This window comes from Apteryx mantelli, chromosome Z, assembly GCF_036417845.1.
Source record: "Apteryx mantelli isolate bAptMan1 chromosome Z, bAptMan1.hap1, whole genome shotgun sequence".
Taxonomy (NCBI): Eukaryota; Metazoa; Chordata; class Aves; order Apterygiformes; family Apterygidae; genus Apteryx; species Apteryx mantelli.
In genome coordinates, this window is record NC_090020.1 from 53,489,348 (window position 1) to 53,517,240 (window position 27,893).

The 27,893-nt window shown below is 35.8% G+C and overlaps 1 protein-coding gene across 1 annotated transcript in view; it reads right to left on the reverse strand.

Annotated features, from left to right (window-relative positions):
* Positions 1–27,893, reverse strand: part of ADGRV1 (adhesion G protein-coupled receptor V1) — a 286,011-nt gene that overhangs the window by 81,417 nt on the left and 176,701 nt on the right. Inside the window, exons 85-86 of the mRNA XM_067315842.1 lie at positions 14,844–14,960; positions 7,836–8,014 (exon numbers count right to left, since the gene is read on the reverse strand). Coding sequence (XP_067171943.1) covers positions 7,836–8,014; positions 14,844–14,960 — 296 coding nt within the window. The remainder of the gene's footprint in view (positions 1–7,835; positions 8,015–14,843; positions 14,961–27,893) is intronic.

Consider the following 27,893-nt stretch of genomic DNA (forward strand, 5'->3'; position numbering starts at 1 on the left):
TAAGAAAGCAGGGCTCCATTTTAGGGAATAGCTAGTAAACTGGGAATCTGAGCCCAGAAAGTGTGCCAGAAATGAAACAGTGATGTAACTTGGTGAGACTCAAAGAAGCTTCCAGTATTTTGGCTGACTGGGTTAAATGTCAGTGCACCAGCCTGCCAGGTGTTCAGTTAGAGAGAAAGCATTACTGCATCTGTAACAAATACATAAAGCTTACTGAGTCCTCCTTCTAAGCGCAGGCAGTAAATATTTAGAAGTTGCAAGGGCTGCAGCCTTTGGAATAAAACTTGCTGAAGAGTAGTGGCCAGAAAGGTGCTTCAGTAAAATTTTATCCTTACAACAGCATCAGGACAAACGAATCTTGATGCAGAATTGCTTACACAAGGTATTACAAATCATTATGGCTTATGTACTTGTCCAGGTTGAGGCCTGAGCGAATTCGAGCAATCTCGAATGGGCCTTACCATTCAAACTTCCAGTCTTGGCAAGACTTTAAAGTATTTCTCACCACTTGCAACGTTTATGCCCTTTGTATAACATCATACACAAGCACAGCATAATCATTTGCAGGGCAAGTTTATGATTCTTTCAGGCCTTCTATTTCCTTACTACACTCACAAATGATGCCAAATACTGTCCACCCTGCTACCTCTGCTAGCATTGGTGCTTCACCACATGAGAACATCTTTGGAAGCATACGCTATCTGTATTTTTGTGCACTGTACAGCTCTTAGCATACTGATGTTAAACCAATAATTAAGACTAGTGTCTCAGAACATTAGTCGTCTCTGGGCTTCTATTTTATCACTAGTTTGGGTTACCATTCAACAGCATGACTTGCTCAAAGAAGCTTAGCATTCAGGGAGCAGCTGCAGTGCTTGTTTCGTCTGAAATTCAGCTCTGACTCCTTCTCATGTGAGGATACACAAAGTGCCCATGAACCACTGCTGCTGAAGGGTACATGGGCCTGGTACGGAAACCCATTTTAGTTTAGTTTAAAGTTTCTTTTCCAAATAATGACAATGCTGGCCATGGCTCCTAGACACTAATACATGCCCTGTTCCATGCCTATGTGTTGGAGCTTGATTCAGAGAAACAACAATGTGAGTAACTGTTAGTCACAGAAAACAGTTCATCATTTCCAGCTTTCTGTAGTCTTGTAGTCTCCTGTCTCCTGTATGTGGGTGCGTAGTCACAGATCCAATGACTTAGCTGGAAAAATTTCTGCCTTGAGCTAGACTACTATAAAGAAGACAGAAGTAGGGTTTTTTTTTAAAGGAATTTGTCTGGATAACTTTTTTTCTTTCTTTGTCATTCATATCATCATGGCAGATGACATGATACAAAGAAGTATATTTGTGAAAACATTTAGCTTTGCCTTTTTCTGCTCTAAGAGGTTATCATTTCACTATCACTGAAACCAAATACAAGTGTACTTCTATAACTTTAAGGTATTGCAATGAGACAGGTTTTGGGGGGTTTTTTTGGTACTCAATTTGTATGTTATAGAGGATTTTAAAGAGGAAAATGAATGAATCGCGTGGAACTTCCTGATGTAAAGGGAAGATTGTTCTTCCCTTGGACAAGTAAATGATTCTGCTAAAGTAGAGACGCTTACAGAAACTGAAGGAATTAGCAGAGGAAAAGAGCTCTTAGAAGTGCCAGGAGCACACAGCCCAGACTCAGAAATACCTGAAAAGGAACTTCCCAGGACCTAGAAGAAACTATACAGAGTTTGCTTCAATTCAAAAAGCTACTGATATGACCAAAACTGTGCTTGAAAACTATGACCAACTTTTGTAAGGACACAGTGGGCAGGGAGAGATTTGTTTACGAACTTTTATATTTGTCTTTTGTCATGTCTAATCACTTGGAGAGTGCCTGTTTTAGCTTATATACCAATAAAAACAGGCTTTTGGTCATCTTTGGAGGGTTCAGTTCAAGAAAAAGGTCTAGTCAGAGTGAAAGCTTAAAGTTCCAATCCAATTATATACAAAGGTACTTTTTCTTAAGTTTATAAAAAATATTTTAATGGTATTGTAGGTAAGATTTTTCAAACATGCCCGAATGAGTTATAAGTCCAAGTTCCACTGAGCTGTGATTCTGGCCAGGTTGAGCAGTACATTTCCTTCTTTTTTTAGCACCTATTATACCCCTGGCCAAATAGGGCAGTCTCTCAGATACAAGTCCAGTTAATGTTGCATAACTAAACCTTTAAACTCGTGTTTATGAATAAAAAATGATACTGATAATTAAATTATTCTGGCCTCTGATCTCATAAACAGATGTGTTAGGGCAAAACCCTTACAAAATGGGTGGGGTTCCAGAAGACTTCAAAGGATTTTGAAATTTTTACTTGTATGAAAGTGTGAACAATTAATTGTTCAGAGTTACATAAATTAAAAAGTCACTTTATTAGGAAGGAAGCCCGTTTTTAGAAGTTCTTTTGCTTGCTTCTTCATTTTGTAAATATAAGAGAGTTAGAAGATGACATGAAACTTTGTTTCAAGATAAATTCTAAGTTAATAAATATTTCCAAACTTATTACATAAAATTTACTAAATTGTTGCTAGTCCTAAGTCACTGAGTAGACTGAGGTTTTGTAACCGTACCTGTAGTGGTTTTCAAAAGAACCATTTGCAGCTCTGTGCTGTAAGCCCTCTAAAAATACATACTGAGCAAATTTGTCTCACTTTTTTCCTCAGAGTAACCACTGATGAGATTGGGATAAAACTGCTGGGAGCAATATATTACACAATTCTTCTCCTTCATTTCTTCATCTCCCCATTGCATTTTCTGTCTCTCTTTGCTCATGTCTATAGTTTCATACTGCTTCAAAATGTTTTCCACTATACCAGGTGAACTGTGTCTTTGTACTTTTAAGAGACCTAATAGAAATATACTGCTCAGTTTATACATACTGCTAAGATTAAATTCACTTTGAGAACCTTAGCTAAAAGTTTTTTTAGAAATGAGGCCATGACTGGCTAGCTGTATATACCAGGATACCAGCAAATGTTAAACTTTCTGAAATCAGGGAACTACAGTGAGCTTTGGAATTTGGCTTTAAGATGAATTCATGTCTTTCTATGAACTCATCTAGATATGGGGAGGAAGGAAATGGCTCCTCAGGGAGAGAGGCATGGATCTAGCATACACCTAGGTACAGATTCCTAGGGGCAAATAGGCATGGGAGGAACAGTTTGAGCTCAGCTTTGCTTTGAAGTTGTTCTTTTTTTTAATTTGTAGAGCCAAACTATAGATAGAGGAGGAGTTTACAGTGATTTTCCCAGCAAAAGTGTGACCACTGCTACAGTTTATCTACACAAGCTTCAGAGAACGTAGGTAGCTGGACAGGGAAAATGATATAAAGCAATGGAATGTTTTATTATTTCATCTGCTCATAAAGCTTTACTTAATAGGGAATGAGAAATTTTTGTTGATTCATATTTTTCTTATTGTTATTCAATAAGAAAAATTCTTCTCAAAATAAGAGGAAGAGAAAGATGATAAAGGGGGTAAGGCCATTAAAAATTCTTATATACTGTAGAAACATAGATAGCTTTGGGGGTTAGTTTTTAACCTTTAAGGACAAAATCAAGTGGAAAATGAGGAAAAAATATAATAAATGAAAGAGAAAAGTAACTTGGGTCTTGAGTTCTCTGCTTATGTCATAACACAAAGTCCTGAAGACATTCAGTGGAATAAGAAGTGTCAAAAGGAAATATTTTTTTAAACATTATTTTTTTTAAACTGCAGAACTTAGGTCCTTGGAAAATATTTTTGAATTTGCTGTTATCTCTGTCTAAGAGGGATAACATAAAAACCCAGAAATGTAGAAGGATAACATTATTTTTAAAAGTGATATTAAACCATCTAGTTCACAGCTTAACTCAAATTTTAACTAGTAGACCGCTGAAAGGAGCTGATACTTTTCTCTCAGTAATCTGCCTCTTATCAGTAAAGAACGTTAATGCCTCAGCCATCATGGCAATTCTTAAGCATGCATAAAATTTCTAGATTGTAGTGACTAGAGACCAGGATAGACAATACACGTGAAATTATATGTTATAGATTTAATTAAAATGCCATTGCAAACATTGACAAAGCTTGATGTAATACCTTTGCCAGAACTTAAAAAGCAAAAAACAGGATAGATGGTAAATGTGTAACCAAGCCCATTCTCCTTCCTTTTACTTGCATTGGAAAAAATAAAAAGCTGCACACTGAGAATATCTGTACTTTTAAGTTGAGCCAATGGTTATCGCTCACAAAAATTATGCACAGATGCAGCTATAGACATTTGTATCTGAACTGATTTGTTCTTCTTTTTTAAAAGAAGACCTGAGAAGTAATATATATTTTAAAGAGGGATTGGAGCTTTAGTAAAGATATTGTCTCAGAAATTCATAGAACCTTTCCATTTTTCTTTACAAATATCCAGAAAGAATTCACATTCAAACTCATCCGAGGTAAATGACCATCTCACTCCAGAGTTTTCTTTTTTTTTCCCCTTCATTTGAGTTATGCCAATATTCCTTTCATTGGCAACTTTCCTAATCCTATTCAAGCAGCCTTTCATCAAACACATCCTCTTCACATTTTCCTAACCAGCTCTTAAAATATTCCCACTATTTCTGGAGAAATTTTGTTGTAACTCCCTAATCCTGTGTACAAATACAGACGATATCATATTTATTTATACTGCTACCCATGTAGGCATGTGAGTATCCTCTTTGATCCAAAGGAAGACAGCAGAAGCTGTACTTGTATCAGTACACTGTACTGATGATAGGCCATATACCGCATCTGAATCAGCACTGAGAATCTCAGTGTCAAGTTATATCAGAACTGTTAGGCACCTATACAACTGCATAGTAATTGTATCCATGATACTAATCTGTGTCCCGCTCCGCAGTGTCGTTGGCCTGGCACCAGTCAAGTCCAATAGGTCTCTGGCAACTGTATTCCTACAAACACCGCGGTGGTGCTATGCAGGCTTTTCTTCAAAGCACTAAGTGAGCAATACTAAGTAATACTAATTAGGCACCACACAGACAGCTCTGTGATTCCCAGCACAGGAATGGGTAAAGGAAGAGTTTGGGCAAGGATAATGGGCTCCACGTGCCAGAAGTGTGTGAAGGAGATCTTATCATTCATAGTGCTTTGCACTGCAGACTCCAGTCTAAGGTCAAAATTTTTGAATCCTGGTGAAATGATAACAGCTGAGCAATGGGAAATTAGTGAAGGGAGAAATAAAAGAACCCTCTCTCTGCAGTTAGTTCTTCAACATATGATTGAGCTCCTGTCCAAAAACATCATGCTACTTGGTGGCATCATGATACGGAAAATTTACATGTATTACAAGAGATTCAGTGTAATTCCAAAGAGTGCCCTCTTCATATCATGCATAAATTCAGATAATTATGAAAAATCACCCATCTGTATACTACTGATGCCATCATAGCAAAGTCTGTTAGTTTTATACTGTAACATGTTGTGCGAGTTATAAGATATCATACAAAATATATGTACGTTTGTGTGTAAAATATGTCATACCTGAAGGGAGACCCTTTTACCCTTCTTATGAAGCATAAAATCCAACACAGCTTAAATCTTTTTTGTTCAGTACAAGCATAAAATGAGGTTCTTTCAGCTTGATCATTTTGTTGGCTATTAACATAGCCCATGGCATTCTGGTTAGGAACAAAGCAGTTGTTCAGCCACCACAGTAATGGAAAAGTGAGTTTCCTGAATGAGTAATCACTTAGGAGAGGGCTAAGATAAAGGCTTTACTGCTTTTATTTCTTTAATCAGTCTTCCAACTTCACATGAAACAAGCTCTTTAGTAGCAAGCTATTGTTCTCAAACTGTATTCCTGAGGCTGATTCTGAAGTTATTATGCAATTACCTTGGCTTTGGAAAGCTCCTTGTTATTTTTTTTCACTACTACATTCTGTTTCAGAGAAAATAATCTAAGTGATGTACTTCCATCTATCCTCTTTCCTACTTTCTGGCTTTCAAAGTCCTCTTTTGTATACTTAAGAGCAACTTTTAAAGTACTTTTCAAATTAGCATTGAGCACAGACACTATTTATGAAAATCTTTGCAGCTATCTCCTTACAGAGTTCACAGTGACTGAACTAGAATGAGCTGCACAGTCACTAAGCTTGGGATGATTTCTAGATAAGAAAGCAGTTGCCCAGCTTTGATAAGATGCTGGAAAAGAATTTTATATTTAATTTGGGTAAATGAGCTGGAATAAGTAATTTTCCTCTACTTAATAATTTTATCAGGCCTTAGAGATTTCTCCTTGTTTTTGAAAGAATGATACATGTACATCTAAAGAAAGCCGCAGTGAAACAGTTTTTCACTGCATAATGATGCCATCAGTCCGCTGCCTAATTTCAATAAGAAGTCTTGATTATGCTACATACAATTCTGGTGTGCACTATGCAGAGGAACACTTTACCATAAAGGGAAGTGCAACACTCCTTGTTTGCAATATTCTCTGAAGGAATACCTAGTTACATGACACAGTACAGAGACAGGCAGCACCCCCTGATTGAGCTTGAATATTGGAAATGGTCCACTATTGCGGGCTCTTCTGAGCTAAGAGAAGATAGCAGTAAACCATGGCTAACATGGCCAGACAGCTTCCATGACCCAATCTAGTTCTTTTAGAATTAATTCAGGTATCCCTGTTTATCATACACTGTACCTTATATACATCCTAAGTGCACACAAATATATATGCATATATATGCATAAATATGTACACATATATGTGCACATAAGTAATATTTATAAGTGCACACACATATGCGTATACACACATGCACACACACAGAGGCAGTGAATTTCACTGTTCACTTCTCACAGCAATTCCCTTTGTATGGCAAAAATATATTTTGAATTTTGCTGGGTTGTATTGGAATGAAGCATACCATATCTTTCTCTTTCATAGAACATGGATGTTCTTCTGTTTTAGGTCTACTCTGCAACCACCCTCATAAAAAGTTTTCATAAAAAGAATTAGTACATCCTCACATTACTTTAAAAAGAAGCTGCATGTTTACTCTTTGCTGCGCAAGAAGCATGTAATTATGACACAGCGAGTAAGCATAATATCCTCATAGCCTAGAATAGCTATGATCACAGATTAACTTTGCTGGAAAAGGGGCCAGGGGAAAGGTGATGGGGTGGACAACAAAAATATTTATCTATGTATCATTTCACTTAAATGTCTCAAGTTCTATGAAGAGGTACTGTTTTAATTAGGACAGTTTTACCGAGATTAAATATAACTTTGAGAGAGCAGTATTAATTATTTGTATTATAGCCATGCTCAAACTGAGAACAGGGTTTAGAATACTATGCATTCAATACTTCAAGAAGTATTTTTGACATGTTATTGTAATAACACTGTTTAGTAGAGAATAATTTTTAATAATTTAAGGGGGGGGGTTAACATATAAATGGAGAAGAAAAAAAACCATTCCTCTGCCCCCTTTTGCAGCAGTAGCCATTTCTAGCCTTGAATTGCACAGTCTTGGAAATGAATACAGAATTTACCCACAAGACAGACATGCCTGAGCTGGCTACCCCAGTGCTCAGCCCAAGATGGAACTGAGGAGAAACTGCAGGAGATATACTCCAATTGCATGAAAAATACTACATTGCCTATTGATGACATACTTCATTTCCACTAATCCAGGAATCTCTCTGCCTCTTACTGCATTTGGACATATACATATCCCCTTGTCTACAGTCAAGCAAATTAATAAAAACATAGAAAGTATAATAACTAGCTCATGCTTTTTGGAAAGAAAACTTACAGATCACTGTAGACAAGGCCATAAATCTGTGCTGTGCTCTGATGATAGATTCCTCTCAGGATAATTAAAAGCAGGATCACAACAAAAGCTGGAAGCCCCCAACTCAAAAGGAAGTAAAGTAGATAGCGCCGCTCTGTGTGTTCATCATTCATCACCAGGACGTACCAGAAATTAACAGCCTAAAGAATAAAGCAGAATATTAATCAGTAGACTTAGTCAATGATTAACAGTTTCAAAAACCAAGATCACTCTGAAAGTCATAATATGGCATATTCTGTCTCAGCATATGCACATATACAATAATTTGTTCTCATTTTATTCCCATAAGTAACCAAAAGAGAATAATTATAAAGGAAGTATGCTTATTTATGTAATTATTAGTCTTGAAAATAGACTATCAGAGAGGAAGGGACACCCTATTTAGTACAACATATTCTATTTTTGCACTGCAAAAATTGTTTTCTTCTTGGATTTCCATACCTTCACACAAAGAATGACATAGAATTATGTTCAGCTCATTATCAAACAACATAAGTGAGAACTTAAAAAAACATATATGACTCAAAATGAACAAGTGGGATAGTAGAAATCTCTTGAAAGAACTGTTAGTATGAGCAAGGAAACCCTTCTAATAGAACAAAATACTTGCAGAGTTTTGCTCAATCTTTGTGTTTTCTTAAGAAGTTAATAGTGGAAACATTTTTTTAACGCTTAACACTGCTATGCATATTTCCACATATTATTACTTTCTAATAAATGTTTAAACCATCCATAATTAGAATATATTTTGCAAAATATTTCTTCACTTCAAACCTATTATACTAACTACAGCTCTGCACGCTACATAATTATTTTCAACATTTTATATGGGAAGAATAAAGGATCAATTTCACCTTTTTCTGTCCAAAAGGCATCTAATTCAAGTGTGTGCCTCTAGGCTCCCAGGATAGTCGATGGAGAGAGACAGGCATCTTCAGGTACCCAGTGATCCTTACCCAATAATGCTTATATCTCTCCACTGACTACACAGGGATTTCACATAAGGCAGATTTATATGCTTAACTTGTAGCTGTTTATTGTTAGGATAGCTGAATCCCATATGCAGTGCCAAGACTGTAAAGTGATTATTTGTGTTTGCAAAATTTTCTGAATTCCCATAGCCAACTGTTTGTCTTCCTGTTTATTCAGGCAAACTGAATTTTTACAATCAAGTGCTTAATTAGTGGTTTGTGGATTGCCTATGTAAGTCTCATCAGTCAAGTATCATTACAGTTTTTGTTCTGTAATTTATATACCATGAATATACAATACTTTCTATCATGAATCATAAACTACATTATATAAAACTTGTTTTCCATAAAAATTATTAGTTTAGTAAGCATTTTAAATGCTCCTCTACAGAATGACATTTTATATGTATGTCCAGTGTATATAATTATACTAATGTAATAATTGTTATGGCATTTGTCATTGTCATTTGGTGATGGGTGGTGTGTGAACAAAGGCAAGTTTAATTTTCATTGAAGAAACACAGGAAAATCCTAATGTGTAAATTGCAGCTTGCTTGTGTAACTTGAAAAAACACAGGAAAAACTATTAATTCCATGTTGAACGTTCACAGGAAGAAAATATTAAACAGTTGAAAATTGCCTTTGAAAAAAATTACATTTTTTAAAAGATTTTCTCACTTACTGGCTGATCTATTATAATAGTCTTTTCTCTCTTACTTTATACATTGTACTGAAAACTTATTCAAGATTCTGTTTGTCACCTTATGCCAATAAAAATTCCCTGATCTCAAAGGAAATGGGAGTCTTTCCTTTGTGCAGTTAAAAGCTAGCTGTAAGAAGGAGGAGAAGCAGAAAACAGGTGTGGAGAAATCTTCAAATTACATAGTCTTGTAATCCTGACTGGGCTGTGCTTCACTGTGAACATTTCCAGACAGCAAATCCTTGGACTGACTTACGCCGTTACACTCAGGGATTGTTGGTTCTACTAATAGTGACTGTCTGGTCATCATTGTTTTCAGTCATACAACTGAGATTGTTTCCTAAGAAATGGTACTACATGTCCTTGCCTTATGTCTGTTTAGTCACATTTACCTGATTTACCTATCACCTGATTTATCATAGAAGAACAATTAACATGAGTCTTCCTACAAATATTTAAGGGAGTTTGGTTAGTTCACCATTTCATCTGCAGTGATATTTCTATCTTGATAATTATAAGTTCTTGTCTTCAACCCCCTTTTGATGATCCAAAATTAAATCAATGAAATACAAATAATGGAGCTAATTTTAGCAAATCCTTTCCTGTTGCCATGCTGCAATAACCAGTTCTACAGAAGAATAAAATGTACAGTCCATTTCTCAGCTGTTCAGGTGGAAGAACAAATGTACAAGTTCTGATTGCTCCGACGTGGAATACAAAACAATTATTAATTCAAGTAACATTTTAATGAGACAAAGCTAAACTCAGTGACACTTTTTGCCTTTGGAATGAAACAATCAGTTGAAGCTACCTTCCTCAAAGTGGGATGCTTTACTTATTTATTTATTTTTCTTTCTTCAGCAATAAGTGTGGATGTCAGGTAAAGATTAACTTCAAAATGCTTTAAGTAAAGTCTTTCGCAGTTCAGTGGGAAAGCTTCTATTTCCCTTCAACCTTCTTTTTAGGAATGGGCAGGGCATTTGTTTTCAGAGTTGTTGCATGCTTTCATATAATTAGTTTTTGGATCCTGTTAAGCAGTCCATAAGTCATGCTTAAAAATAAGCATTATACTTACTGTAAGATAAGTACTTGTCTTACAAGTCTTCAAGTAAATTTACAGAAAACTTTGAGGTGCCAGTATATCCAGGAAGGGGATTCATGTATGGGTGACAGCAAGCTCATGATATTCACTCTGTTTTGCTTATTGCATTGACACTTTCTCTGTTGATTTATTCCACCTTAGCAATGGTTCAAACAAATACAAACTGTGTAAGGTCTATCTTTTCCCACAAGTCTTCTCCTATGTCAAAATTGGCAATTGAGGATCTACACAGGTTTATTTTTCCCCTCAAAAGACAGTTTTTAACGTATTACTTTTTTTTAACATGCTTTTTTATAACAAGTTAGAAAATGTAAAAAAAAAAAAAGAGAGAGAGAATTCTATTTACTTATACTTGGTTGTCATACTACAGATTGATGGAAGGATAACAGATTACGAAAAGGCATCCTTAGAGTATGTTGTTAAGATAAAAACATAGACTGCTTTTGAAAATACAGGCTCATGCTGTGAGGTAGCAGTGGGTGAGGACATTTCTAAGAAGGAAAACTTCTGAATTTCAGACATGAGTATGAGGCAAATATTCCAGGCTAAGTTCACTGTGTGGGCACAAAGAAGAGTAATTTGCACCTTGCTCACTCCTTTTCTCTTGCACTCAAGAAAGCTTTATCCTGGGAAAAAAAAAGGCTAATGATATTAACACTTTGCATTCTACAAAAATTCCCCATAAAAGCCAAAAAATAAGACAAAACAATAGGACAAGAACAATATAGACAAGCAAGTGACAACAATAATCTGATGTGCCCTTCATTCTGCCTCTGCAAACAGAGCAGGTCTCTGAAGTCCTTTCCATTCCTGCATTTCAGTAACTATGTGGGTAGTATAAATAGTGACAGAGAATGTAAGCCTACAAATACAAGAAGCTAAAACTGTAAAGAGTTAGAATGCCAGGCTATGGATTTTGTTGTTGTAACCATTAATAAAATATAGTAAAATGCTAAGTGTAAGCACTAGAGCTAGCAATATCTGGCTATAAACTACAAAAGATGTACAGATTAAGACAAAAAGGTAAGGAAGTTGCCCTAGAATCTAGGAAGGGAAAATCTTTGATAGAGCTGGACTACAAAGTTCAACCTGTATAGGTCCAATTCTACAGATAACTGGTTGTACCTGAAGACATTTGTTGACTGGAAATGTTGTCCAGGCACATTCTGAGCACTGCAATTTAAACTGCACACCTCTCACACCTGATCATGACATTCATCTACTTCTGTGTGCAGTGATCGAGGCTGGCATTAGCAGATATGTGTAAAATCAGTCAATGATCAAGCATATGCACTACTCTACACAGCGTCCAAGAGGGCAGAGTGACTGCATGAGTGGTACAGAATCCATTCATATATTTTTGCCTACTGTGTCCCAGACACAAGTCCTATGTAGGTATAAATACATTATTAAGGATATAATACTGCCTCCCAAATCAGGTCATGTGTGTTAAGTATGCAATTCCGAGAAATACAAACATTCATTTCCCGGGCATGTAAATCTGCCATTTAGACAGCAGTAGCATCTAGAATTTCCAGATCAGTCTGGTTTTCCCCTGGCCCCACAAGCTTTGTCAATATTGTGGGGACCAAGGACAGAGATATCCCCAGCATTCTTTAGTGCCTGAGCATTGCTTCCTCACTGTTTTGGGTAGAAATGCTAAGGAAGAAGGGACAAAGTTCAGCGCCTGACAGCAGAGTAAAGCAGTCTGTCTCCATCCCAACCCCACTATATCAGCTGTGAGTTTCTTAATGATATGGACTGCACTATAACTGAGACATCTGCTACAATTCAAAGCCCTAAATTGAAACAAGGACTCCAGGAGCCCTCGAGAAAGATTCTCAGAATAGACAGTCCTCCGCCCAGTTTTGTCAAGGGGGACTGGATCTCTTAGCATACTTCCAACTATCCATGTGATGGACACATTGTTTCTCTGCTGCAGAACAGGGCAAAGATGAGATACACCTTTAGGACACTGAGGTTCAAGCCTGTGCTGCAGAGCAGGGTATTGAAACAGTCTTCTGTTAGCTGAGGGCTCCAGTCTCTAGAAAAATGTCTTTCTCAATGTCTTTTACTGATTTGAGTAATCAAACATGAATTATGGTATGGAAGAAGACTCAAGAGCCAGTGGTTAGAGCACACACTTAGGAAAGAAAAATTTAAGTTTCTGTTTCAATAAATGTATAATTATTTTTATAAATTGGGACAGTTACAACAGCAGAAATAGAGATTTCTCAAAATAAGCAACGGCTAGAAGATCAATCCACTTAGCTTTGTAGTGGGAGATACAAATTCAAGACCCTATTCTCAGTCAAGGGGAGTAGAGACTGCAGCTGAGGGCTGGTTTCATCTACATTTCAGATTTTTTTCTTTCTTTCTTGGGTCCTTCTATCTTCAGAAGTTTTTCACAGCTCAAGACCTGTCTCTGGACAAAGAGACATTCCCCTTCAGTGTGACTTTTTCTCCTGGCTATTCTTGACAGTGCATCGCTCAGCAGGTTATCAAGCATTCCTCTCTTAATCACCTTTGTCATCTCTGAATTACATGAAGAGCCTTCATGAGGCTTATCATTAATTTTATAATTCACAGAATATTTAAAAAATGACTAAAAAAAGATGCAATCTTATGTAATCTATTCATACTTCCCAAAAAGTTTGTATGCATTTTTTCATAGGAGGACTACTGTACAAATATGTAATCATTTTGTGAAAGAAAAATCACAGCTTGGCTATGAAGACAGCGAAATAGGAATAAATGACTAATTCTCATCTGGGGCAAAGATATTAAATGACTCCACTGTAAGATATGTGATATTTCATAAACTGATGGTCTGAAATAGCAATTTGGAATAAAGAAATAATAAAAATTACCAGTGACAAAATGATTTAGGTTAGTCAATCTAAGAGAAAGTCACAAGTTAAGCTATATGAAAGGGAAATATGGCAGACAAAGTTCAGTATTGACAAAATAGAAAGTAATGTCCACTAGAGAGAATATTTATTCTTGCTAACTGCATAAATTAAGGAGAAAACAACCATAATAAAAACAATATTAGGCCTCATTAGAGCCAGGTTGGTTTAAATCTCTGTTCAGTATGGAGCAAAAAATAAATAAATAAAGGGCAATCCTCCATTTTTAGGAACAGTGTAAGTGATGAAGCCATATAGTTGTGACTATATCACAATGCATACATCTACCAAATGGGACCTAAAATACCCTGTTAGGCTGTTAGGATTCTCAGCTCTTGGGATTTTGCTCCGTTTAAACTAATTGCCTGAGACAATCCCAGGAAAATGCCAAAGACCATGCAAATGCCACTAGGACTGAAAGTTTTATTTAAATAAAGCCTAATTTGCCATTCTTGATTTGGTCTGACAACCTGCATATTAGAAGGTTTGTATGGTAATGAAATAAAAGTCTGTAGCTGCATATATAATGCCATGTGTTATAAATGTGCTATGGACAAATCCATTACTCAAATATATGTCAAAAGTTATGCATTAGACAGTGCTTAATACAGATTTCCAGAAGAGGAAATGCTAATGTATTTTCTAAATTAAATCATAGCTTGTTGTTTTGATTAGCTTACAATTGATACTTTTCCATGTCAAATTTGATTGTTCATGGTCTTCCACTGTTTTTTTTTCTTTCTTTTTTAGTATCGTGTACTATTGCATAATGTGTCAAAATCCTGGAAATATTTGTGAATGTGTATATTCCTTATTTTAATGCAAACTTTTGGCCTTATATTTTCTCTTTGCTACATTTTGAAGGCATGTTTGTCATATTATGCAAGTCTATAGACTAAAATGCTACCAACTCCAAAAATGCCAGTGTAGTTTATACTTGCATTTCACTTTTAAGAGATTGTTTCAAAAGACCACATAAGAGGTGCTTAGAAAAGCTATCAACTCTAATAAAAACAGTTTGTCAGTGTTTTGAGAAAGTAATTTCTATAAGATAACTTTCAAAGCGAGCTGTAGAAATTCTTACACACACTTGTAATGGATAGTAGTGGAAAAAGTCTTTATGGAGTTTGAACATTTACCATTGGATCTGGACACACCGGCTTTGCCCCCCAGTAGCATGAGATTTCAAACATACATATACTAAGAAATACTAGAAACACAGTATAAGTATCAGTTACTTCTAAAGAGATTTTGGGAAGAAGTGAAAAAAACCTCTAAAAGACTAACCTGAATAAGCATCCAGCTGAACTGGCAAAGATAAAGGTAGTGGGTAACAGATGCGAGGGCAGAGCAGCTTTCCTCTGAGAGATGTTGGCTTATGTAAGCTGAGGCCAGAAATGAAATCTACAGGGGGGAAAAAATACATACATGCATACTGAAATCAAACAAAATTAATATAATAATAATGAGAAAATGGAATTATTTCCAGTTTAGAAGAAAAACAAACACTAAATTACAGTTCCAGAGATTAAGGAGAGATATACTGGAAAACTGGTTTTAATATTCACCCTAAAGAAGTGAGTCTTGAACATTGTCAGCTATGAGACTAGCTTTAAATTTCTTGCAGACAATCTGGTATGTGTCATGTTCATATTTGAAAAGACTATAAAGAGACTAATTTTTTATTGTTTTATTGTCCCAAGGACTATTTGCCATGCAATTTTAGACACTAGTTCTGGAACTGAGGGTGAAGATTTTCCTCCTTAAAATATAAAGACACGTTACCTACTCATTTTTGTACGGCCAGAAATTTTGTCATGAGGTATTAAAAATAATTCACCGATACCATAATATTGGTGTGTTGTGTAAACACTTTAACAGATTACTTCATTTTTTGCCTGCAAATTCTAATTGTGCAAATATTCTGTTTATAATCTTTGCATTACTGTCTACGCTTTCCCATGGACGTAGCACCTTCCATCTTTTCTTGCACATTGTCATATTCACTCAGATGACTTTCTTGACTAGTCTTCAATAGTACTCATGTTGCTGATTGGACATGCAGGCTCCAAATCTCCTCTGATTCATACCCATACAAATGCAATTATTCTTACATTACATTAGTGTGAAAGAATAAGCAGGCTCACAGTTTTTCTGCTTCTGAATGCAGAACATTCAAGAATGCAGATCTATTCAAGCTGTAATGTTGAGATAATTTTAATTTTCAGGCTGTCCAGTAAGTGCAACACACCTATACTTGGGTTTAACTGTCTCACTGAAAGCTTTTGTAATTTATCTTGCATATCTCATCATCACATTCTGTACAATCTCAGAATATCACATGGGAAACTCTTACAAGTCTTATCACCTGCCCTACCAATCCCTTAGAAAAAGAAACACCCCAAAACAAGAAAACAAACTGAGGAGACATTTAATCCCTTTCAAACTATCAGACATCTAACAATATTATACTCCATCGCATAAGACTGTACTGCTGGATAAAAAGGAGTAAGCATTTCTTCTATTGCCTAAGAGCAGGGCAGGATTTCATACTCACTAGAGAGATAATAAGTGATGTTGCACAGGCATGCCAAAGATCAGTGGATCGTGTCTTGGCCTGAGCAGTAGCCAGCCCTTTGTCTAAGAAATAAAGGTACCTCACTACTCACCCTGACTGCACTAAACCCCACTAGACAATTTCAATGTAACAGAGACATTGGTTTATTCTGTATTACAACAGACATGGGAAAAAAACAAAGCACACATTTAAAATTAAAATGCATCTCAAAAAGTTTCAGCTCTGTCTTCTGTGAATTTCTTTACTGAGGAAATAGTTCTACAAACAGACTTTATTAAAGAATTAATGTCTTCACATAAAGAAAGGCTCAATTTACCTATTGAATGCCTGCAGCAATGGATGATTTTTCCTTTCCTTCACAAAGAATACTACTACTTTGAGCAACAACCTACTGACTTTTTAGTAATAACAGTTTATGGACTGTGCAGGCTGCTTCAAAACTGAGTTATTTAATGTAACTTTTGGGAGGTGGGATGGGGTGGGGAAGGAGGTTAAAGTATACCAAGCATTTTGGCATATCCCTGGACATGGCATGAGTTATCCAATACCATACATGTATTTTTGTTATAAATACAAAGTCTCCTTATTATGAAAAAAATCTTTTTGAAGATGGGCTCTGTATATTGACAGACAAATACTACAGCAAATAGGTATCTCTCACATGGACAATATTATCTAATACTGAAACAGAACAAATAACAATGAACAGCTGGACAACAACTGGACTAAGAACACTTATGAGGTGCCATTTCATTGCCAAAAGGAAAAAAAAAAAAGTACTTCTAGTGCTTCCTGGGGACTTCCTGAGTGTTCTGCTGGGAACTGGAATCTAACCATGGCAATACTCAGTGATTAAGAGGTTAACACACCGCTTAATAGACTGCCATTTGCCAAATGCTGACAGGGCTGAAACACATGTTATTGTCTGGAGTGGGTTAAACATAATTGAAATATGTGTGCAATAGCTGCCTTCCATTAGGGATAAACACAAGAAATGTTTACATAAACAACTCTGCCTCACCAGCTAGCTCAAACAGTACCAACAGTACTTTTTAAAAAACTTGAACAAATGCCTGCAGTTACAGCAAGCACAATACAAGGGCTTACCACCTCTTGTTCTCTGAAGGCTTGTGCATATGTCACAGACAGATTGACAGACTGGGGACAGAGACAAAGAAGGGATGAAAAGACAAGAACACAGACTGAGCAAGTCCTGGGAACACGTTTCTGGCACCTTTTGGGCTGAATGTTGGCTTGAAAGGCTTTTGCAGCTGTAACCAAAGAAACTATAATTTCTAGTCTCGTCCAGAGTTTCAAAAAAAAAAATTATATGTTTTGTATATAAGAAAAAAATCATCAAAGATATCTAGCTCTGTCAACAGTTTTTTAACCAAAACAATATGAAAGTTCCAAATTTTTGCTAAACATACAAATCATAAATAGTAGATGCATACCTTTTGCAGATACTGATGCTTGTTGAAGAAATAAAACAACTAAAAGGCTGAAGTAATCACTCAGCTAAGAATTTATTGGAAGGTGGCACTACAGTGTTTAAGGCAAAAAAAAAAAAAGTATTTTTCATATAATTTTTATCTTGCACCCTGGGCAGAAGATACAAGTGCCTGGGAATTGGATTATAACTGAAAAATCAAATGGTAGACAATATTTTGAAAATTTTGGAAAGAAGACCATACTTTAACTATGCTGTTCTGTCAAATACTGGCAGCATTGGAACTCACAGCTTATAATGCAATACACTACTATTTAGTGGAAGCACAAGCAGTGCAGGCCATTGAATAAACCTTTCTCCCATGATCTCTGAGGCAGTTAAGAAAACATACAGGGACCACCTTCCACATAAATTGCCCCTTAGGCCTGACTGCCTCATGTCTTCTATACTTTGCTTAGTTTTTAATTGCAATGGGCAACCTGTGTAATAAGGCAAAGATGTAACATCATATATTGGAATAAACGTCTTGAGAGATTATTCTCTCTTGGAGCATTAAAAAAAAAAAAAAAAAAGCCACATAACCCACCTATGGCATGGGTTCCTCTTGATTCCAGTAGTTCAAGAGCTCTGTTTATAGAGATCACATGATTCTAAAATGTTCCTTAGCAAACAATTTTTTGTAACTTGCCATTTTGTTCTATGCAAAGACTATACACATAATGCTTCTTTCTGCTACTTGTCAAGGTGATCAGTCCCAACCTGAAATGATTTAATCAAGGGATAACAAGTGACTCAAGTCATTCAAGTAATAGGCTGGTAATTTTGTTAACCTGCATGTGAAATTTCTGTGCAACAGTGATTGCATATCACTCAGGAGGTTCTTCTTGATAAAATGAACAAATAAAGGTTAAAAACCAAAAGATGATAAATCAATGAACTTCTGTTAAAAGCGGGAAAAAAAGATATTTCACAGGGTTCCTATCCGACAGTCATTTACTCAACAGCTGAACTGATCAGTTAATTAACCAGAATATTGTAATTCCTTTACAAGGCTAAGACAATTACCTAGCAATTACATACAATCACATTAGAACCTGGGCATTCAACTTAAGTCATCGACACCAAACTATAAGGGAATAAGAGATGATTTATAAAACTGTATATTTCTGTATGAAGAAGAATATTTTTGAACAACTGTCTCCAAGCAGCAGACTGTTTCAGAACCTCACTCCTCTTCTAGTTAAGAGCCTTCTTCTGGTTTTCAGCCTAAACTTATTCATGGTCAATTTACATCGGTTTGTTCTTCTGTTAGAAGCCTCTCCTGGTAAGCAGCTTTTCCTCCTCCCTGGGGTTTGCACTATCACGAATTCACTGAAAGCAGTAGTGCTCTCCCTCAGACTTCATTTTTCAAGGCTAGATAAGCCAAACATTGCACAGTGCAGTACTCCATACGAGATGCCTGAGCTTGGCTGGGCAGCAAAAGCAGTTCGGTTCTGCAAATACAACATTCTGTCTGGATCAATTTGCCTGGTTTCTCAAATTAATCCCGTGTACTGCACTGTGAAATTTATACTCTCAGGCACTCTCCCTTTATGAGCGTCTTTCCAGGTTCTATACTAATTTTGTAGCCCTTTTCTATGCCAGTTTCACTTTGATTCTGTATTTCTTGAAAAAAGGTACTCAGATTTGGATGAAGAGGACTGCAGAGGTCTCAGATGGTTCTCACCCAACAGTTTAGTATGTCCTTATTTCCTATGAAACCACCTTTTCTGATATATGGTAATAGCATGGTTACCTCATGATTATCTAGTACACCTGTATTTTCTTCTCATTTCCAACTGATTACTTCTCTCCAGGGAGGAAAAACTTCTGCTATTAACCTACAAGTTATGACTTTTCACTTTTGAACTAGCAAATATTATCCTATTTCATGCTTCAGTCTTCAAAGCTATTCACATCTTTCTACATGCTATCCCAATTGCTATCCCAACACCCCTTTATAGTGACAGTGTTTCTCCATTTTATGCCACTGGTACATTTTGCCAGGGCACATTATTTTCTCTTCCAAAGACTGGTCCTTTAGGATCAGTGAAATACCTCTCTTCATTCACCACTCTCTCATAGCTGTCTTTTTTCCATTAGTCTTTCTCTTCCCATGCTCAAATTCTTGGACTAATACTCCTCTATTATTATTTTCTAATTATGTGACATATCAAGTATTTTACTGCATTTATCTTATCAAAGAAAACTACCAGGTTAGTCTGACATGGTCTAAGCATAAGCACATGGGAGACCTTATTCTCTTCTTCATTTATCTCTGTGTCTTTTGATACATTTTTTTCTAAACTCTCACATGCTACTAAGACCAAATTAATGGGCCTGCAGTTGCAAAAGATTACTTCCCCTTTTTAATGTACTATTTTTCAGTCACACAGTATCACTCTGAATTGATGGATTTGTTAAAAAACACTTTCTGCTAGCCCTGCAAGGTCTCATGCCAGCATTTTCAAATTTAGGATTGGGGACCCTTTTGTTCCCATGTATGAATGCACCAATCCCTTGGGTTCTGCTTCTACCTCAGTAGTGGTAACTTTTATTCCATCCTACTAATTCTATCAACCATCCTGCCTTTATCCCAATAGCAATGTTCAACATCACTGTCTTCTCTGAAAATGTGAAGATTTTAATTTTATTGATTTGGAGCCATACTTAATTTATTTCATTTTCCTGTCTCACTGCATAGTTTTACCAGGAATTTTACATTATTTTCTCTTCATTTACATAACTAAAAACCTTTTGCCAAAAATTCCATACAAGAAAATTACTCTATTCTCATGTAATATGACCATCCAAATATACATGACATATTCATTAACTGCAAGTATAGATGATGTCAGGGAAGCAGTCAGCTTTCTAATGCTAAAGGAATTTATTGAAATCTTGTGAAGTCAGAATTGGTGGAGCAAAACTTTGCCTTATTACAGAAATTTACAGAGCAAACAATAATTCCGCTTGTCTAAATGAGAGCTGCATTTCAAATATTATATAAAAGAGGAAAGATATGAAGACTGAAGCAACTCCATATCAGTCCGTAAACAATAGCTGAGTGAGAAGTAAGTTGCCTGAAACTTAAATAAGAGCAAATATGTAAGAATAATAAATAACTGGAATACAAAGTAGCATTTATTACAACTTGCCCCATGCTGAAATGCTGCTAGATGATAGACTTTAAAATGAGGCTACAGCATGCAATACATTGAAACAAATCTTATCTCTACTCTGAACTATAAAAATAAAGACCTCAAACTCTGTACCTCTGACCAGAATGGACTGAGGCAGTTTTTGGACTATATGTACAAAACTCACATATTATGTGTACCGTCATACACTACTTCATCACTGTATGACCAAATTCAGGATTGCACATGGGAAAAATTATCTGTGAAAAAAGTTGTGTCTTTGAAGAAACCTTGATATTAATGAATTGCTCTAGATACCAAATTATTTGCGGTATTTCTCATTTTAAGTATACCAAACACTACAAATATTTTATTTTTTAAGGTATAAAGGAACTATAAACATTTGCAATGGTGCTTACTATAATAGGACAATGCACATTTTTATGAATCCTACTGAAGAAGTAGCCTTGAATGTTTGCTTCTCTTCATTCAAAATGTCAATAGTGGTGAAGGCCAATGATTTCAAATAGAAAACCAAAATATCAGCACTTTCTATCACTTCTGGATTTAAGCCTACATCATGGCTTCCACCAATTGTTCTGAACTTGTTTGAAAAATACTGTATTAAAATGGTTACCATTATGGTGTATTTACCTCCCTTCAGAACTGTCCCACAGAAGTGCAGTAAAATTCCTGAATTTGCAATACTTCAATGAAAGAATATTCCTTTATTTTTATATTTTAAAGACAAACTTGTTTTTTATGGCAAATCATATCATGTAATCTCTCTCAGTCAGAGAATATACAATACCTAATGAGTTTTCTGTTAAAATCTATAAATAGATTTACAATGTGCCTGCCAACCTGAAACTATTAATCTTAAGATTCTCTCTTACATTTTCAGCCTAACATTGCAATAAATACTGGGAAAAAAAAACTTTGTTCTACAAAGATCTAAGTATATCTGATGTGATCTAATGTGCTATTAGCTATAGCTCATTAGCTATACTCTAACTCCTTCAAAAATATTAGAAATTATAAATTTTCACCACTGATATTGTAAATGCTCAGAAAAATCCATTATGCAATAAGTAAAATAAGGGGTAAAGTAAAATAAGTAATGTATAATCAAGAGCTGATTTATAATGTTAAGAACTGTAAAAATGTTTCCATATGAGGAGAACAAACCCTAGAGTTAGTCTTTCCCTTGAGTTTCAAGAAGTGCTGAAAAGGCAGTATGTTGTTCTGGGAGGAGGAAAAAGGAGGAGAACACCTTGCTGTGCTCTAGAGGAAAAAGCTGTGGGTGATTTTCAGTTGGTTCGAACAGGCTTTGGGGATGATTTATTCAAAAAAAATCTCAGTAGAGGACATGGTCATTGCTATGTCCAAGTCACTACATTCATATTTTCTTGTTAATAGTGCCCCAAATGATAATTGTGGATTAATTTGGTGTTGTTCTATGTATCTCTGTTCTTTTCAGAAGGCCAGCCCAAGCAGATATAAAACCATTAAGCAGCAGAACAAGATGCATTTAGTTCTGGAAGAGGGTACTGAGCTAGGACTTGCTGCATCTGTTGGCTCAAAACAGTTTCACTTTCTCATCCGCGCAGGAAGCACCCCTGCATCCTGTACCTTTTCAAACTTCCTCATTAAAAGATTCTTCCCCACTGGGAGAAACCCACAGACCAAGCTGCCAATTTGTCTGGAGTATTTATGAGTGTATCGATAAAGATTATGCCAGTATACTTACACCGCATTTCTGTAATTTCTGTAAATTTCTGTTTCACACAAAGAGCCCAAATTCACAGAGCTTTACACACTGTCTTCCTCTGTAAATAAATGTCTTCACATCTATCTTACAGAAACTGATCCCAATAGTGGCTATTTCATTTCTTCTCACATTAAGAATAAATTAATAAAAGAGAATTTTTCTAATTCAAAATTCAATTGTGCCAGACAGGTAAAGATTATTTTCTTCCTGGCACAGTTTTTTTAACATGCATTTCTATGAAAAAAGAAAACAAAAAGCCCAACCACATTCTATTTGTCATTATACCAATACAATCTCAGAAAAGGAACAGTATCAAAGACAGAATTTATTGTGCTGTTCCTTTTGTTGGACTTAATTGCAATGAACAATAGCATAGGAAAGAAAAACACATTAAAACTTTCATGTCCTCACTGAACTGCTCTCTTCTGCCTTGAATTTACTTTATATGGGTAAAAATGGGGTACCCTCCTGGAACACAGGGACACTGCTTAATAATAGTGCATATGAATCATACTTTTTGTTACTGCTCTGTAGGTCAGGACAGCACTGATGTAAGCCAAGTGTTCTTTTTGTGTTTTGTGTTCTGATATTAAATGCCAGGACAAAAATACCAACAAAGGATGTACCAAAAAACATGGAGATTTATAGACACTAGCAAAAATTCTAAGACAGTCTTTCTGGAAAAGGAACAATACAACACGCAGCATGTTTCAGAACATCGAGAAAAATACAATTTAGAAGATTCAAAACATAGTATTTAAGTAGGTCAAAAGGGAAGTCCAGTAACTAATTTTTTATCCCATCTTTATTCTGTATTAATGATGCAAAAATAAGGAGCTAAGTTCCTTTGTGAATTTACAAGAATGCTAAATGACTTCACTGATCACAAAAATTTTTCAGTGGAATCATAATTCAAAGGATTAGTGCTTTATTACTGACACCAGAAAAACAAGACTTAAATATTTAGCTTTGTTTCTTTTGGCTTTGGTTAGGTCACTAAACATATTTTAAAATATAAGTGCCTTATGAACAGTAATTCCAAGGTCTTACCATATAATTTGCTTTATATATTTAGAGATATTTTGTATTTATGAATTATTTGCTTAAAGAATGCTGATTTTATGTCACTAAACTGGCACATTAAATAAGAAAAGCTAAACAGCTAATTAAAATAAAATCACTTGAAATGTTGATTGCGTATTTACAATATAGTGACCCACAGTGCTTTTGTATAAAGATGTTTATGCTTTATTAAGCAACAGCAGAATTTGCAACCATTTTAAACAGCGATTAGATATCAGTAACCATATGTTGCTCATTCCCTTCCCTCATCTGAGCAGGATGCCAGTAGGCTTCATGCTGCTTTCAGTCTCTGCCCTCCTCAGTTCCTATTTTTAGCCTCTGGGACTTTTTTGCTTCTCTAAGCAAGGGGGCAGGTAATCTGGCGGGAGTAGGATACCCCCTGTAGATCATGGGACACCATGATCTACAGCTCACCAGCTAGGAGCTGACGCTGGAGTAGAAGTTAGTCCTCTACAAAGCAAGGCTGTCACAAGTACCAGACTGTATTGTCAGTTATAATTTGGTCTCTATTCCAATCACACCATCCCTTACAATGAATATATTAAATGATAGCCACTGAGAAGTTATACTCAATTTTTTTTAAATAAGGAAAAAACAAGGAATAGGGGGCTCTTAGCAGGTCCTAACCTGTTTAGTTATACATACAGACTCAGAACACTGTATCCGACAGAGTACCCCATGAAGAAAGTTCACAATATTGCCCCCATTTAGATCTGGGCCAAAGGTATACTTTGATTTGCCAGTCATTATGGAACACAAGCCAAAGCGCCTGAATCCTGCTACACAACACTTCTGCCCCACGAATGCAAACAGAGAAGCCGGAAAGCTGCTTTTTAATACTTTTAAAAAAATCTCTTCAGCATTCTCCAGTTTCAAGTACCCAGACGTAACTTACGGCAATCTCAACAGGCTGATTTGACAGACCCAAACCAACCTTTTCTAATGGGCATGCATTTCTCTGGCAGAACCTGCCTTCTCTTGTTTTCTGTCCAGAAGCTCAGATTAGACCCTGAGCAGGAGATCTGCAGTGAAAGATTTTCTTTTGGCTCTAGAAGCTTCTCAGAAAGGATGTCTCTATGCCTAGGACATGTTTTCAGGGTAAAGCTGTCATTAATGAGACTTTTTGCTTCCTCTATTGCTGGAGATAGGTTTTCTTAAAGTTCAGGCACAAGTTTCCTGCAGTAAGTACACAAGAATTTGACAGCATGACTATTTATTACATATAAACTGAATTTAGGACTCTCTCCAGGGTCAGCCATGCAAGATGCTGGGTAAGTAAAATCACTGCAAGGGAAAAAGGACCCATTAACTCTTGACACTAAGTAGTTACCTTTCTCCTTTTCGGATTATTTCTGAAGTCACTCCCCAGAGTCTTGATTCTGGCTGGAGTAAACTACAACTCCCTGTCAGCCTGCATGTCTAGGTTTCCTTTTGGTAGAAATCACAACACAGTATAGGTGAGATTCACCACAAATTGGCGCTGGGATGCAAATCAGGGTTCCCTCTTGATTAATATATTAAACATAGTATCAGAGGCCTCCCATGCTTCTTTATACAACTAGCCAACCATGAAGGATAACTATTTATCCTTCTTTTTAAAAAAGAAAAAACTAAGATATAACTGCAGACACATAGTGTCTTCTGGCTTCACTATGCAAACTGCAAGACTTGTGACCTCTGCCTGGAGACTGGTCTTTTGATTTCTCCTTTCTTCTTCACTTAAAATGAACTAGGCTATGCAAAGATGTACTAGTTAAACTGTTAATCTGGGTCATATTTACAGCATTAATAACTGTTAAGCAGCTCAGATAGCAGGCACACCACGGAAGTAACCTCCAGCAGAAAAGTCGTGATGGTAAATGGTTATCCTTTTCACTAGCATCTCTGTTGGCAGAACGTATGCTCTCCACTGTCTAAAGAAAATAACAGCTTTATGTGCAGAAAACAAGATCATCAGATGGCTTTGGAATATGTCTTCATTTATTGGTTAGAAGGGCTAGTATAAGATGAAGTCTGGTGTGATATGAAAGACCATTTAATTGAAGCAGTTAAAGTTTTGCCAGAAGCATTTAACACGTAAGGGGAAATTTCCTTTACACAGACTAATCATTCTTCAGCAAGCCCTAGCAGATAAGTCCATAGTTCTACTATTATTTGTAAGCTATGATATTAAGAAATGCTGGCATTCTTTAAATATTTCTGGCAACATTTGATTCAGATTATTTCTAAATGTCAAAATATGGTCTAGGGAATGATTGATTTAGTTAACGGTGTCATCTATTGTGATACAGCTATCTTTAAATGGTTGCTTTCTCTGTGCAAAACACTCCATAATTAAAAAGTAAAAGCAGAAGAAGGTTTCCCTCCCTAACAGACACATAACACAAAACTTTTGTGTTTTGTTGTGTTAATAGAAAGATTGACTTTTGGATCCACACCGATCAACCTGAATTAGTAAATAATGTAGACATTTACAAGCAGTAAAGATTTAAGATGGTTCCACTTGAAGACAGGATTTTTCAGCTGCCTATAATAAAACAATCACAAGCATGCCAGCTGATGCAGAATCATACCTACTATTAAATAATCTCTTTCTATTCTGTTTTGTACAGACTCACCCCCTCTGTATACAACTCTGGGAAAGAACTGGGTCATTAGTGCTCTAAGCAGTAATTTAGATTTAAAAACAAAAATGCATTAGATATGCCAAAAAGATAAGGATCCTAGAATTGTACCTATCACTACCAACAATAACATAGATTAGGTACCAAGTACAACTTTTAGTACTCAAAAAATACTGTAAAAATAGGTGCTAGAGTGTGGCTCAAGTATTTATAGAATTTAGAAGTTGTATCATTGGTGTCATGAACTTTCTTCAGGGGTACAGACTTAATTACTTTTTCAAACTCAGACGTAGAAACTTCCTCGTCTAGCTAGATGCTAGATGCTCTGTGGCTCTGTCAACATATGGAAATAGCTGGGGAGAAAGAACAGAATAACTGTTCTTCTAGTTTTTATCATGCAAAGATGATTTCTAAAATGAAGTAATGTTTATTCTGGAATAGAGCACATGTATAGGAAACTAATCTGAAAGAAATCACCCTGTAATGGCTACTTCACTATTTTGATATTTAGTGACTAGAAGTTCCAGTGAACAGTGGATAAGACAATGTTTTTGTAATAGTTTCTCACTGAGTTGGCTTTGTACAATGAATATAAATCCTAATCCAACTTTGTCTGTCTTGAAAACAAAATGGACTAGATGTCAAGGTATGTAATTGATGTAAATTTGCATATATAATGAGAATGCATAATACACATTAACTTCTTTGTCTAAAGTGGGCTTACAGATAACATTCAAAAGTCAGACTTAGCAGAATTTTTAAAAATAAAAAGTGATTCAAGTTTAATTCTTTCAAATGTATGTATAGATTTTTGGATTAAAAAAAAAAACACTGATTGTATCTTACTTAGTAAATTAGACTGTCATGCCCAAAAGGCTAGGCCATGTAGGTTCATATGGTATAATTCCTTTTCCATGGTTTATCATGTAATGGAAAAAAAGATCTCCTGTCAAATGCTAGAGGAATTTGAATGCACAGTTCTTTATTGTCATTAAGCCAGCTGCTTTTTGTATGTTTGTCTTAATTTCTTGCAATTTGAAACATTAGTTTCGCAAACTAGTACCAGGGGACCCTGGAAATGAAGCACTTAAACATATTCAATGCTTAGGGTATGATTTTGATCATGTTTGCATATATTATCACACTTACTAGCTTCAAATTTCTGATGCACACTTAGGAAACATCAAAATCAGTTCCTTGAGACTGCCTCTCTTTTTTCAGAATAATAGAAATCAGAAGCAAGTCTGCTATCTACATTTTAAACTTGTCTACTGTATTTTCTTTCAATATATAAAAATATTTATGCAGTTTATAAAAAGGGTGGGACAAAACCTGGGATGTGAAAGTCTTTTCGTTTCACAACACTTTCGGTAATTCAAAATTCTTCTTGTTCTAACAAAATCCCAAAATCAGATATATAGGAATTAAAGAGAAATTTTATCAGTCATACCCAAAATAGCCAACAGCCAATTGATTTGGACTCATCATATGTAGATGCATCTGAACTGGAAACATTGTACATGTTTTGAAGTTTTAGTTTTAGTTTTTGATATGCATAATGGTCACAAGATTGACTGGCGACTCATATCCCTCTTGAGAGAAACTTTAGATCACAGGTTTGACTTTCTATTATCTCACTCTACATGGAATCC